Raw genomic sequence first — 16,130 nt, 5'->3', positions numbered from 1 at the left:
ATAAGATAAAAAGGGTAATCAATGGATACGGTGACATACATACATACATGAAAGACATCGGCTGTACACAAGGTGTTCAGCAGTAGAAAAGAGGGTAAGGGAAAGGGAGGAGGAAGGAGGGAGAGGAGATAGACAGTAGAGAAAGGTTGGATCCCTCTGAATGCATACGTATGGCTACTGTATCCTCTACGTTTGATGTTGACATGCAGTTTTTAAGCTGCAAGGCCATAGTCCCCCAAAGGGTCTAAAAGAAAACCTGAGTGTAGCAAACACCAATAATTGAGTGCTGCCACAAATAGCTAAGTGTAGAAGTTAGTGTCAAGTAGCTGTTAGTAGGAAGACTTATATCTACTTAATAAGGTGACACCCAAAAGTGTAATTACTGTAAAAACAAAGCCATGTTGACCAGATTAAAGTTGTTCATGGTCTATTATTATCTTATAGTATGGAGGCATGTAAATTTTGATCTAAATGTACAAGTTAATATATGCATATCACAGTTCAGACAGAATTCTTACTTCAAATTTCAAAGTAGCCATATTTCAAACTAACTGAATTCTTTAACATATAAATCCCTAGTCAGGACAAACAGTACAGGTATGAACTAATGGGATTTTGAACTATCCAAGTTTGAATTAATAAAGATTTCCAGTATAATCTTTTGTATTGTATGTATCTGTAGAATTAAGTAAGTCCAGTAATTAAATGTTGTTTTGTTGCTTTATCAGTTCATGAGTGATGTTTTCAATATCTAATTACTTATTTAAAAGCCACTAGATGATTCTGTGTTGCTCAGTTGTAGTCAGACCTTAGCTGCTGGTCACATAAATAAAAATTTTACTTCAACACAGCAAAATTCCTCTAATGATTAAGATTTTCACAACTGTAAATTGTGCAAGTGTATATTGAAATAAAAGCATACATTAATGACAATATTTATTAATTTAATATTATATTTATAATATATTGGAATAAATTGAAATTATTACAATTTAATTATGAGTAATTGGTTTACTTACCTATTTTACCATGTGTATTACTATCATTTAATGCACCGAAGGCAATAGTTGGAAGGATGCAAGCAAAATATAAGAAGAAAATAGTTGATGTGGTTTTGTGGATTGTCTTATGACCAACAAAACCTGAAATTAATTTTAAAAATATTTATACATTTCAACCTTATGTATCAACATTTGTATAGAAGTTAAACTTTACTATAATTTAAAATATTCATTTCTTTTACAATAAATTATAAAAAAATTGAAAAATATTCATCACAAGTACTGAAATTATGATTCTACATATAATACAGAATGTGTTTTTATTTCCATAGCATTTCTAAGAAAAAAAACAGTGTTAAATAATAACTTTTCAAAAGCAATATTTTAATATTAGTAATATATCATATCATATCACTGTAGTATATATGTATGTAAATATGAAGATTGTGTTAGTTAGGCACTTTATGTAAAATTTTTAAATATTAAATTTCGAAATAAAATTCATAGTTAATAAACATTATAAGCAGAAGCAATTATTTCACTGTGACATTGTCACATTTCCAGCACAATTCCACAACTCCTTTATATTTGCAGTGTTTTTATCAAGATATATATTTGTAATGATATTTGTCTGAAGTGATGTTATGATGATCAGTTTGTCTGAAGTGATATTGTTCACAGCCTTGAGTCACATGTTCTTCCAACAGGAAGTTGCACATTTGTCTTTGATGCCCTTTAGTGCCTATTTTATTAGGAAGAGATTATCAGCTATGGTAAAGCCCTTCTAAAACTGAAAAATACTGAGGATGTTATCACTGTCCTAGGTCACAATGTGATCCATACATCTTATGTAACTGGCCTTAAAGGATCTAACTATCCTGATTAAGGATGTTGTATTAGATGAGAGACAACCTCTATTTCATCATTTGCAAATCTCCTTTGGTGTTATGGTGCATTGTCTAGCACAAGAAAGATTTTAAATGGAAACGTTTTTTCTTCCATGCCTTTGACTTCAGGATTGAAGAAACGGTGGAACCAGTTAAAAAAAGATTTTTTGCCATTCAAGCTTTCTTGTTCCACATCTAATCACAGGTAATATTCTTGTTTATGTCCTCTAAGATATCTTGGATGTTGCACTCAGTAATATAGACCATGCTTTACATGTGGCCTGATGTAATGCTGCAAGGCAGAAGTGTACTACAATCTTTATAGGTGTGCTAAGGTAGCATTGTTTTGGAAGAATGCAGTGGTGGGCCAAGACCTAAATTTAATGTAGGCAAGGTACATTTCACGAGGCTCTCTGGTGGCTCAAGAAGAGGGATTTTATAAAATAAAAAGCAGTAGAAGCTGTCAAATTTTTATTCATAAAAATGCAAACTATATTTTTGACTAACATTAAAATTTAAAAAAAAATTAAAAAAGAAATTAAAGAAACAGAAATTTCCTGCTTTTAGTCTTACTGGACTCTTTAACCTTTCAGCAGTGGGAGAATCAGGTATGGTTCTATCCCTTAGTAGTGGAGAATATACCTGAAAAATTTTTAAAGTATTTTTTCACCCAATTTTTCTCATTTCCGTTTTAGAAAAAGTATTTGTAAACAGTTATGTCTAGTAAAGAAAAGTCTTTTTTTATTGTTACATAATTCATTTTTTATGTGAATTTTTTTTTGCGGTAGTTTTTGGCTAGATTTTGGTGATACCCCCAAAAGAATTTAACGTATATATATGTCCCTCACCACTGCCACATGATCGCCCTCGACGTATATATACGTCCCTCACTGCTGAGTGGTTAATAATTGTAGCGTAATTCAGCTTAGATGCTACGCTTCAATAGATAAAACTTCCAAAGCTGAACGTCTTTCCTGGCCCATTGTATTTCTTAAATAATTTTTTATTAGTTTTAATTTTGAAAAACTCCTTTCAGTGTAGGCAGTACTTACTGGTATTGTTAACAAAATTCAAACAACAATGTAAATATTTAGGTAAATTTCTTTCAAGTTATTTTCTGTTGTATATTGGAGCTGCTGTTTCACATCTTTAATGAAGTTGGGTAAATTTGGGATCATTGTTTGTAATTCTTCATATAATTCGTAAAATTGGAAGTCACTGCTCTCACCCACTCGCAGGACTGAGTGTAAATCTTGACAGTTTTTTAATATTTGCTCTTTTGGAATATTTTTTAACTTGCTTAGATCATAGAGAAAACCAAAATTTTTAAAATGCTGATTTAAAGACATAAATCTTGAATCCATATTGCTTATTATAGAATCAATCATGGTGTTAAAAAAATCTGTTTCATACCGGCTTTTGGGAGACTGTATAGGTTGATCGCTGCCTTCATAATCAAACATCTTTTTCTTTTTGGCTACCCTTTCATTTTTAAAGCTTTTTGGCAGTTCATAACTGCTATTCTCAATAAATTGACGAGCGTCAGACAAGCATTTTTCGAATCCAGAGTGAAAGTAACATAAACAAACAGAATGGAAAATTCCCAGCTCTGGCTGGCAGGGATTCCCCGCGATAGCAACGCAACACCAGCAAATGTTGCTAGACTAAATAAAAACAAATTTGGTATGTCAATAAAAAATATATTGACATACCAACGTCACCCACGCCTTACGCCCAGCAGCACCGCTAGCTGTTTGAGCGCCCATGTGCAATACCAATTATGCCATCCCTGTTTAACTACGACTACCTACGCTGAGATTGCCAGCAATACCAATTTGCCGCCCCCTGGACGTGCCGCTCGCGTGCAGTGCGGGCCTGCTTATGCTGCTTCTGGAAGAAACTATTCCATTTTCATCAACAGGTTCTTCATTTGGGTAGGGAAGATCTTACCAGCTTCATGGTCAGTTGAAGTGAACTCCTTCAACTGACCATGAACTCTCTCATACCTTTTACATTGCTTAGTGCATAACAGCTTTTGAAGTTCTGGAAATAAACAGCCTTTTCTGGAAATAAAAGTGGTGTTTGTAATGCTACTGATTGTGAAAGTTTGCTTAAGTCTATTTTAAAGTTTGATGACAAAAATTATACTAAAATCCACAATGGGTTTCTCTTGTGTTGATCTTTGATCCAAATGAACAACGCATTCCTTTATTTTTAACATCACTTTATAACATCACTTTTTAACATCACTTTATATTTGCATTTTGAATTCTACCAGCTTATATTACATCTCAGTTTCTTGTTTTTATGTATCATCACAGATGGATTTATGTTGGAGACCCGGGTGTGGACACCCCTGTAGCAACTAATGGCTTTGCCAATTCTACCACCACATTTTATAGTATTTATTAATACAGCCTGCTGTATTTTGTTTCATTGAATCATTCCTTACTTCCTTTCATTTCTCTCTTTTTTATTTTCATTTATTTTTATTATCTTGTTTTTGTGAAGGTCCTAAGATTTATCGGTGGGGCCCAGGATGGGCACCCATACATTGGAGCACTTGGGGCAGGTGTCCTCTTTTAATCTGGGTTGTTCTTTGTAATCTCCAAGGAGGCCCCAAATTCCATTATTAACAAACAACAGAAAATTCATGACTTCTAGCCTATTTCACAAATATGAAAAAACTAATGAATGATATTTGTCCATATCTCATGGCATTGTATGTCCATATCCCAGGCATTGTTCACTGTATGTTGATCAAAACTTGGCCTTGAAAACAAGGGATATTTCTTGTTTTCAAGGTCAAGTTAGCCCTGATTGCAACTAGTGCCAGCTTGTGAGAACACTGATCTGATGTTGAATTACACTTTGAAACTTCTTGCATAATGTAGTGTTATAAGGCTCTTTTTTATAGTCTGTGGGCACCACTGGCCAAGGACACCCACCTGTAAATCTGACCATGTGTATATAGTGCTTTTGTTGACACTAAACAAGTGAACTATGGTTGCAAATGCAAGACCTTGGCACTTATCAAGAAGCTGCATTTTCTGATCTTTTTACACCTTTCTTTGTCACTAGATGCACTTCTTTAAGAACTCATTGTATTTACTTAAGCCTAATAATTTTACACAACCAGCCTAAGAAACAACAGATGCCTGCAGAAAAAAACCTTCCTTTCACAAATGTTTTCGAACTTTCAAGATAGTTCTTCTTCAGGCAAAGAAACTGGATGACCACATGTATAAACCGGAAAGATGAGCTTAATCTTTCTCTAGCAAGGCAGGCCCTTATAAACAGCAATCTTTAAATATCAACATCCGCACACAAATGCACATGCCCATCACAACGAGTTCCATTATGCAAATATTCGTTTTTGTTTAAATGTCCACGTTCCATTTTTGAATGTTCAAATTCAAGTTTAGTAGGAACACGTTGAGATTTTGTGAAAACTGGAATTTAAACTAGTGGAAAACTTGTCTGTATTTTTTCAACAGTGTCAGTAATAATCTGAGAGTCAGCTAGTGTCAGATTACTAAATGTATTGAATTAGCAAACGGTCAAATTATCAAAATTGTACAGTATAATTAAATTTCAAAATTTTGTGTTTATTCCTAAAACTGAATCCAATTAATATCATGTTTATCTATATAGAGAATTAATTTTCCAGAGATAAGATAATTTCAATTATACAATGGATTGTATCTTTAAATTTTATGAAATTTTGAAACGACTTAACTTACCATCGATGTAGTCACTGATATAATTTCTTAGACAATTACGAATATCTACATATAATCCACGGGCCAACCAACATCTTGGCTCTTGCTAAAGAAGACAAATTCATAAAAACGAATTTAATATTTGATTTGTATTGTAATTATTAAGAAATAACATTAATATTCACAATATTTAATTAATATTTATGAATTAATTTTTATTTTCTGATGAAACCATATTCAGGAAAATAAGAAATTCAATTTTAAAAGCATTAATTATTCCTTAATGAAACCAAAAACATTTTAACCTAAAATACACTATCTTAAATTAAAACTACACACCATACACATAGTCTTTCAGCAAATAATATGTATTGAAATTAAATAAAAATGGACTTGTATGAAATACACAGCCCCAGGATATAGCAGTGATAGTGTAAGTCTCATTTATAAAATATTTATGAAATATATTTAACTTTTTGTTTGAAGTGCACTGATATAGCCAGAAAAGATGTCAACAGAACTCAGACTCCTATTAAGAAATTCAAAATAGGAGAGTTGATATATTTATTAATTATTGAAAATATTTGTCACTCTCCCAGTAGCTATAAGTTTGATCTCCCAATAGCTTTCAATGAAATATCATTCTAAACCAGCGTTTTTCAAAGTGGGCGACAACGCCCCCTTGTGGGTGGTGAGTAAATCTAGGGGGGCGCTGGAGGCAGGGTACTGAACGGTAACCAAAGGCAAAAGTTGGGGTCACTGACAGCCGTTTCCTTTCCCCTGTTAAACGGATAAGAGGAAACATTGCGTTTAATGGTTTCCAGATGTTGAGAACAATGTACAGTAAGGGCACAAAGTGTGAGATTCTTTCTCACACAAGAGAAAATGAGTTAGGGGGCATTGGGTATAACTTTACGGACAAAGGGGGCAGTGGATCGAAAAAGTTTGAGAATCACTGTTCTAAACTATTTGAAAAAATTTCTTTGAAATATTATGAATCAAAATTGATTAGACTTACTTTTGTTAAATATGCATTGAGAAACTGAAATCAGTATGGCTGAAATTATTTAAAAATTACTTGAGCATTGTTTGATTTAGTATAATGTAGGATTTGGCTATCATGATTACAATGTAAAGTATAATTTCATTAACAGCATATTTATCAGTTATACTTTTTGATCCTTTAACAAATAAAACAATGTAACCTTGAAGTAAATAAATATTGTTTGTACTTCTAATAAGCTAAAAAGGAAATAACATTTAAAATAAAAATATTATGTTTATGTTATTTTAAACACATAAATTTATATATATATCGTTTTTGAAACATAATTAACTAATATAATGAATGTATTTTATATATGAAACATTCAATAAATTTCTGTTAATATATAATTTACTTTAATGTATTAGAAACAAAACATACATATATGGTAATGTCAAAAATAAATAAACCAAACTTTCAATGTAACTTCTATTAAGTTAATACTACAAGTATATACAGAAGACCACCTTCAAAATAAACACATTCTGCAGCCACACATTTCTGCTAATGTATAATTTTCCTTTCAACTTTGGTAAAGAAAAATGTAGTAAATTAAATGTTGTTTAATTTTCTGTGATTATATTACTCTTAATCATGTAGCAAATATGTTCAAATTTTTATGTGCATATACTTATACATATTTATATATATTTATGCACTATACATAATTAAAATTAAATGCATGGTATCAACAAAAATGTATGTCTCATTAATAAAAAAAGTTTATCTTCAGTTAACTATTAATGAAAGATACAATATTTAATATTGTATCTTTGTTTACTGTATTGACTTTATTAATATTAGTTTAATCAATAATCATTACTTTGCAAGTACCATTAATTAGAATATGCATGAATTAAAGATATACTGTATTTACTCAAATATAAGACAATCTCGCATATAGGACAAGGTGTGACTTTAAAGATCAAAATAAAGAAAATTAGATTTATTAAAAAAAACTTATAATTTTATTTCGTTTAATTACAAATAAAATATCAAATGCACGTAAATGCACACATTGTCCCACAAAAATTACTGGCATTTTAAACTTTAAGGAAAAATCTTGTAAAATTGACAACATAATTTGTTCATGTATAGTCGGACAATTGGGAACCTTTTTTTGCCAATACTTGACAGTCAAATTCACTCTTCGTCGATTACACTTATGAGTTTCTTTGAATTCTGATTTCCAAATAATCATCTGTTTTCACATGGGAATGAATTAAAACTTATATCGGGCTCCTGTGTAATTTTGGAATTCAATTCAAAAGCTTTGCTTTTCCTATTGCTATTCATCTTTACTCCTGACAATACACAAGAATGATTCAAATGACCCATATAAAATACTTTTGTTTTTAAATACCAGAAGATGAGAATCGGATTCTCATCTTCTGGTAAAAAATGTGAATACACAGTTTACAAAAATTATACTAAAATGAAAAGAATCTTTTGCTTGCACAAATAGGACAACCTAGGTTTTTGAGGCAGTGAAAAATGGATAAAAACCTCGTCTTATATGTGAGTAAATATGGTACATTTATTTCTTAAAATATTCATAAAGTATTTGTATTTGGAATGTAGTCATTTGAAATATTATACTTGATGAAATGTAGTAAAAATCCTGGTATTTCTAAAACAATGGAAACCATACACAACTTATTACACAAAGGACACTTCACACAGATTAAAAAGGAACTTTATTTCACTTGGCACAGACCCTGTTATACCTTTCCTTATATTCAATTTCCCTTTCTTTCCACCTGATTTGTTACACCTTAACAATAACGAAAAAGTAAAACAAATTTCATGGACCATACAGTGCACTTCTTGGACGTCCCTATCACATTCAAGGTCAACTTGTCTCCACCAGTCTATAAGAAATCTGCATGCAAGTAGCTCTTCATCCTGAATGAATCTCAATCAATTTAAAAGGGTGGCCTTTCAAGCCTTAGAAGAGCTCTAACACACTGTACGGATATAATTGACAGATGGAAAGAATTTGAATACATTAGCAGATTAACGATCAAGCACATACAGTATATATTCCTAGCAAGATGGCATAGTTATTGAAAAAATACCTCAAAATTCATGACAGTTATAAAAATAAGAGATTTATGTAATCACCTTGAAATTATTACCAAACAATGTGCTTAGGACTGTACACCAACTGGTGGCTAAGGCCACTCAACAATAAACAGCAGTCTTTAGACTGCTTAGAAATTGATCTACGAAGTTTTTCAGGTGTGTATAAAGGATTACCAGTTTCACACCAAACTAGAGTACATCAGAGCCACTGTGCACTCTCTCAAGACAAGGATAAAGGAGCACCAGCATATCATAAAAAAGTATAATCAGTAACAGTGTTATCAGCTGATGCAATGGAAGATGGTGTGGAGATAGACTTTCAAGGTACAAAGGTGATATTAATGAAAACATGTGATTTAAATATTCTGTTGGAACGTAAAAGTTGTGTGTATTTGTTGTAAATTGTTTAAATTAAACATTTCTTTAAATTAGCATATTAGTAGATGAATGAAATGGCTATATCAATTTAATTAATTCCAATAGATGAATGTCTGTAAAATCTCAATATATTAATCTTGCAGATTGTGAATTTAAGACATTTCTGAAGCAATTTCAAAAAAACTGGTCCAAGAATATCTTAAAATTTTAACTCTTCAAGATGATAGTCTTTTAATCACATTTATAGAAGATTGAGATGCACTCAAGGTGTATCTCAATCTTGAGACACACTTTGAGCTTATGATGCTTAAATGATGCTGTAGCTTGTAAATTCAATAAGCTACATCTTATGAGCTTATTGAATTTATAGAAAAATAACTTCAAAAAATATTATGAAATAAGAAACTTAGCTAAATTAATTTTTATTAGAGATGACAACTAATGTTAGCTTTAAAATTAAAAAAAAAAAAACAATTCAGTTGGAATTATCAAGATATAATTTCAAATATTAAGAAGTGAAGACAACTTCCCTTTACAGATTAGTCAAAATTTAATATTTAAATTAATCTTTCATAGTCATTTATCCAAAGAAAATATGAAACATATTATTTTTCAAATATTAAGGAAGAGACTAACTTAAAGGTTATAGTTTATTGATCTGAGTACACATCACCATCAACAATCACAGTGACCTTCACTCTTTGAAGGAGACACTTCTGAATATTAAGATGAAATTCTGGAATATTATGTTTTCATCTTTAATCAAATGTTTACTTTTTATGAATGATAAAAAGCTATAGCAGAATTAATTTATTGTAATCATTTTGAGAATTGCTTACACTGATAATAATAACCAAGGAATAATAATAAGTGCAGTAAAGTAAATGAGACTACAATTAGTGGAAATTCTGGTTTTACTGACTCTGACATTAAAATGATATAACAATTAAAAAATATAAAGATTTATTACTTAAAACCAGATGATCTGCTGAATTATAGGGTTATAATATTCTAGCCTGAATTCAGCAATCTTCTGGTTTTAGTTAAAGTAATTCAGTTAGTGGACTTGTTTATATATATATAGCAGTTAATATTAAAATAGCAGAGAAAATAGCAGTTAATGTTTAATATTTAAAGTATGGCTAAATTTGATAACAGTAACTGATAATGATTGTGTATTATCAGTTATAAGTTAAGGTTGACAGCATGAAAAGACAACTAGAAAAGGACTATATGAGAATAATAATAATTATAATCAAAATTCTGATTACAGTAAGTGAAATTTTATAAGTGTTTTTTAACTTATATGTTTTGGGACATGCAAATTCTGATATCCTTAGACGAATGATAATTTCTTGCTAATATAGTATGAGAATTGAGAGCAATGAAAGGTCTCTAAACTGAATTTCACTGAACAATTTTTTAAAAATTCACAAAAATAGAAAAAACACTGAAATACATTAAAAGTTTATTCACACTTCATCGATGCTTTTTTACATCTCAATAACATAAGAGTCTTATGGAGAGGCAATCTTTATTTTGAAGTTATCATCTACCTTAATATGCAAAACAACAAGATTATGCAGTTAGAAGCAAATTCCTCTCTTAGAGGATGCTAATTCTTGTTTTTCTGTTAGGTACTTTACATTAAGCTCCTAATAGGAGTGCTAACCTCTATCTTGCATTATAGAAGATCCCATAAAGGAAGATCTTATTTTATGATAATTCCCTTACTTCATGATCTTTCTTTGCATATTAGTAATTACTGTTGACTCTTTTTGGAAATTTATGTTTGAATACATTCCTAATTATTAGCTAATCCTAAATTTTTTATTTCAAAGACTCATTAAATCTAGTTTACCACAGATGGAAAACACTTTGTATATTAATGTGTGGCTGAAGATAAAGATGATGGTGGTGATAATGAAAAACTCAGTGAAAAAAAGACAAATGCTTTTGCTTTTCAGTTTCAACAGGAATACTTGATAATTCATTTAAAAAGTGCTTAAAAAGTATCCTGATGATTCACTTGGTACTGATGCTATTGTGGGTTAAAATAATCAAAGTATATTTTTTTAAAGTATTATTTAGAGGCAAGAGTCAGAGTTGGAGGTCTGATCCATCAACTCCAAAACCCTGTAAAAAATGTTAAAAAATTACCTCTGACAATGGCACAATTATAAAAAATATATTATTGATAGAAAGATAGAACGATAAGAATTTTAAAAAAATTCACATAAATAGAAAAAACAGTAACCACTTAAAACGGGGTTTTATAACCACCCTTTTAAGTGGTTACTGTGGTTACACTTTTATAACCACTTAAAAGAGGTTCTTTGAACAAATAATCCAAAATGTTATATCTTTTGAATCTGATGTTCGCCTGAGTTCAAGAATCACTCAGAAGACAATTTAATTCTCAGATATTTTATTTAAAATGCACTTTAGATCAGAATTCTTGCCAGTCCCTCTTCAGTAAAAGGTACAATTTGCGACAGAGTCCATACCAATATTTCGGACTCTTTGAAATCAATTGTAGTAAAATAAATTAAAAGAGTCTTTTTTTTATCAACAATATCATTTTCGTAATTGTGCCATCACCAGAGGAAATTTTTTAATGCATTTTGTATGTTGAGGTGGATGGGATTCTCAAGATAAAGGTTGACTCCTCCAAAAACTGTTATGGTCCTAAGGTGTAAAAAAAGATGAAATATGAAGACAATTTTAAATTATTTTATTGTTTCTTTTATTTTTTGTGAATTTTTAAGTATAATTATTCTCTTGACTTTTTATCAACAATTCACTGAATATGTATATAATATTTTGAGAGAAGGATCACATTATGAGATTGATCCAAAGTGTAGCATCTTCCCCCAAAAGGGTTTTTATTGTTTACAAGAGCTTCATTATTTCTTTAAAATAATGTTTATATTTTAATATTTTTATCATTTCTTTTTAATTTTGTTACATTTTTATGTTAAGTTTAGTATTAAGTTTAGTTTAAGTAGGCTAGTGATTAAAGTAATAAAATTTTTATTTTATTACATACATTAAAAATCACTTCCCCATAAGCTTTACTCCTAGATCTGTCTATGAGAACTGATCAGAAATATCTAGGACAAAAATTATTGTTGGAAAACAAAAGCAATTACCAATTACTGGGAGTTTTCTCCTTCAAATTACAACCCTCTAGAGCCACTATAGTCAACCTGCGGCCCGTTGAGTTTTTGTGAGTGGCCTGGATGTGACTCGTAAATAATGCAGTCAAAATGTAAATTTTGAAATTTTCATGACAAAAAATAGGTTCGGTTACTCCGCCCACACCGCTAAGTCCCTTTTGTTCTTTCTTAGAAAAGATGTCCGAGTATTGTGAACATGTGGTGGCCATCAGGCGGCGATCCACAAGGGACAGTAAAAGTAGAGCTAGACTTACTTGTTAGTAATTTACTGAGACCCATAGCACCTACATGCGATATTAAAATCGTAAGTCATAATAGGTCATAACTTGTTTTGCTTGTCTCATGCCACTCTGTAATTATTGTTAAAGTACCTTAAGAGTTATAATTGAGTAAACAATAAATCACACCAAATTAACGACCATTTTATTTGAGAAACTGTAATTTATAATTATCAACTGTGTCAGGAGTGTTTCTCCCAAATACAAACGAAAAATGTCTAATGAAAATATTGTTTCAAAACAAATGGGAAGCTGACTATTTTGTAGTGCAAAACAAACACGGTTTAGCAACTCATTTGATCTGTTGTGAAAGTGTTATATTAAAAAAATATAATATTGCTCGTCATTTTAACACTAAATACAAATCGTTCAATGATACTTTTCTTCCAGGATCTCTCATAAGACGTGAGAAATTGGCTATTTTTAAAAAGTTGTTGCAACATCAACAAAATATTATGTCTGTGGCAATAGCACAAGATGCAGCTGTAACAAAGGCATCGTATGAAATTTGTTATATATTTGGTAAACATACGAAACCATTTACTGATGCTGAAATTGTGAAGAAATGTTTTTAAAGCTCTTCCAATGTACTGTTTGATAAATTCAGTAACAAAAATCAAATAATTTTGGAAATAAAAAAAATCCAGCTTTCAGATTCTACCTGTGTTAGACGTATTGAAGATATTGCAAACCATATTTGGGATAGTGTAATTGAAGACTTGAAAATCTGCAAGTTTTTTAGTTTAGCTTTTACTCTAGCATGGATATTTCAGCGACATCACAATGCTTTGTTTTTGTTAGGTATTGTACAGAACAAAATTCAATTTGCAAAGATTTTTTGAAATTCCTTCCAATAAAGGGCCAGACCAAGGGCAAAGATTATCTCGATACTATTTGCAATTTTCTAGAACAGAACAAGATAGATATAAAAAATTAGTGTGTGTGTGTACCAATGGTTGTCCTTCAATGACTGGATCCGAAAATGGATTTATTTCTCTACTGAAACAGAATTATGATTTGACAAATCTAATAACATTTCATTGTATCATTCATCAGGAAAACTTGGCTTCTCGTATTGCTAATCCTGAAATAAATACTGTGATGAAAACTGTCATAAATATAGTGAATTATATCTGAGCACAAGAAACTGAACCACAGAAAATTTAAGTCTTTTAGAGGAAGTGGGTAATCAATACAGTGATGTTCTTTTACATACCTTGGTATGTTGGCTTAGCAGTGGAAAGTTCTGGAAAGGTTTTTTTTCTTTGTGAAAAGAAATAATGCTGATTTTACAGCAAAATAATACAATTTACAGTGAACTGCAAAATGACGAATGGTGGTATATTGTAGCTTTCTGTGCAAAATTACAGAGAAGCTTAACAGTCTTAATACTGATTTACAGAGTGAAAATAATTTCACAGATGACAAATAAAATATTTGCCTTTTAAGAAAAATTAAGCATTTGTTACCAAGAAATACAAAACAAAATACTGCAAAATTTTCCAACCATGACAAAAGCTAAACAAGACAGTATTAATAATTCTCCAGAAAACTATACAAGTTTTTCAAATTTTTTAACTGCGCTATCCGAGGAATTTAAACATAGATTTCACGATCTAAGAAAAATAAAAAAATATGCTGTTGCTCATTGAAAATCCCTGGCAATAATATCACAACTGGCTGATATATTGGCATGTAATTATGCAGAGTTATTACGAATTTATTGAGATGAAGAACAATAAACACCTGGAAGCTATTTTTAAACAAAAGAGAGCAGAAAATAATTGCATTGACTTTTGGAAAATAGTGCCCAAACAATATAAGACTGTAAAAAAATGTGCTCAAATTTTACTTACGTTGTTTGCATCAACATATCTATGTGAAACGTCATACTCAAAAATGAAATATGCAAAGAACATTATAGAAACAGGCTTACTGATTCACACCTGGATGCCATTTTACGAGTAGCATGCAGCAGTTACAAGCCTGATTTAAATAAAATTGTGAAAAAATGTTTGCAATATCAACAGTCACACTAATTTTCTAGGTTGAGTGAGAAATTATGTATGTTTTTATTATAATCATTATGTTGCGGTCCACATGTAATAGCTATCATGTGTATGTGGCCCAAGAAAAAAAAAAAGGTTGAGTATGGTGGCTCTAGAGTGTATGGAAGCAGTCTTTCACTTTTCCAGGAATGTCTAATAGAATCTCTTTGAGAATAACCTGCAGCTGTCTTGTTGTGTTCAGTTGTATCTCTGTGATATCTTGATATCATTTCTTCTTTAGAATGCCTTTGAGCCTGAGAAAGAGGAAGAAGTTGCAGGAAGCCAAATCTGCTAAGATAGACGAGGAACTATCGGGATACTGTGCTTGGCCAAAAATTCTGCTACACCAGGACTGTGTGATATGTGATATAGTCATGTTGCAGAAGCCAGTTATCAGAAAATCATTTATGAAGACATTTCTGACAGTCAGTAGTCTTATTGATTCATGTTATTAAAGGACAACTTGTGTATGGGTCATCATCAATTGAAATGAAGCCATTTGTTAAATGTCTTGGACTAACTGAATAATGTTTCTTTGAATGCTTGAAGTATTTCATATGTTTAGTGGCCATCCAACCAAGTTTCCAGAAAAACTTGATGCAAACACATTGTCCTTCAATTCATCTGTTTCACAATAAGAGGACAGAGGAAAAACATGCTGCAAAATGTAGTTCAACTTTTCACTGACAATTGTTATGCTGCCAGCTGCAGCTCTAGCCCAGGAGATATAGTCAAATATCTCCCATTGCTTCCTCATCACTACTATTAGTAGTTTCTCTATAAAAAATTGTCTGATATTTTTGATCAGTCCATGTCTGACTATGTGTTCATCTATAAACCGCAAATCTCGATTTAGAGAGGGAGGGTTATAAGAAATGACCATATAGAGACGGGGGGATATATATACTGCACTTAACAATACATTGATTGTTTTATAGTTAGTAAATTAAATTAACAAATTTCCTTGCAACATTACTGTATATGCTAAGTGAAAGCACTATTTGTAATACTTTTTATCCATTGTTCAGAAATGTTTTAAAAACTATCAATCTAACTTCAGTGTCTCGAAGACATTAATTATACATAGAGGCTATTCATAAATTATGTCTGCATTTTTCTTGAAATTTTTATCCCCCTCTCCCCATTGTCCCAGTTTATCCAAGTTTTCATAACCCCTCCCCTCTTTGGATGTCCAACAAAACTCAAATCTCTGCGCAAAACCTTTATCATTATATGAATAATAAAATGATAAACTATAAAATTTAATGAAATAAAACGGACGTGCATTGAAGTTCAACTGCTCCCCTTCCCTTGTCTAACTTGGGGTTTAAAATTCATTTTTAAACCTCAATTTAAAGATTCTTAATCTAACAAAAAATGGGGTCCCATAGGACTTCAATAAACCCTAGGGCTCAGAAAACTGGATCTGCCCCTGGGAGGAGAGAACTGGCTCTTCAGATATCTGTCTTCCAGAAGAGTTGGAGAAAATTAGATAAAATGGAATAGC

General features: G+C 31.1%; 1 protein-coding gene across 4 annotated transcripts in view; it reads right to left on the bottom strand.

Annotated features, from left to right (window-relative positions):
• The window catches only part of LOC136984558 (solute carrier family 4 member 11-like), a 192,306-nt gene that overhangs the window by 27,088 nt on the left and 149,088 nt on the right, over window positions 1-16,130 (bottom strand). For all 4 annotated transcript variants that reach the window (XM_067281598.1, XM_067281600.1, XM_067281599.1 and 1 more), the window contains 2 exons: window positions 5,632-5,716; window positions 1,020-1,142 (listed from right to left, as the gene is read on the bottom strand). In XM_067281598.1, the coding sequence (XP_067137699.1) occupies window positions 1,020-1,142; window positions 5,632-5,716 (208 nt within the window). The remainder of the gene's footprint in view (window positions 1-1,019; window positions 1,143-5,631; window positions 5,717-16,130) is intronic.

The sequence above is a fragment of the Centruroides vittatus genome, unplaced genomic scaffold, assembly GCF_030686945.1.
Source record: "Centruroides vittatus isolate TY-2023 unplaced genomic scaffold, ASM3068694v2 contig_923, whole genome shotgun sequence".
Classification (NCBI taxonomy): domain Eukaryota; kingdom Metazoa; phylum Arthropoda; class Arachnida; order Scorpiones; family Buthidae; genus Centruroides; species Centruroides vittatus.
This window is presented reverse-complemented; position numbering and strand designations above follow the sequence as displayed.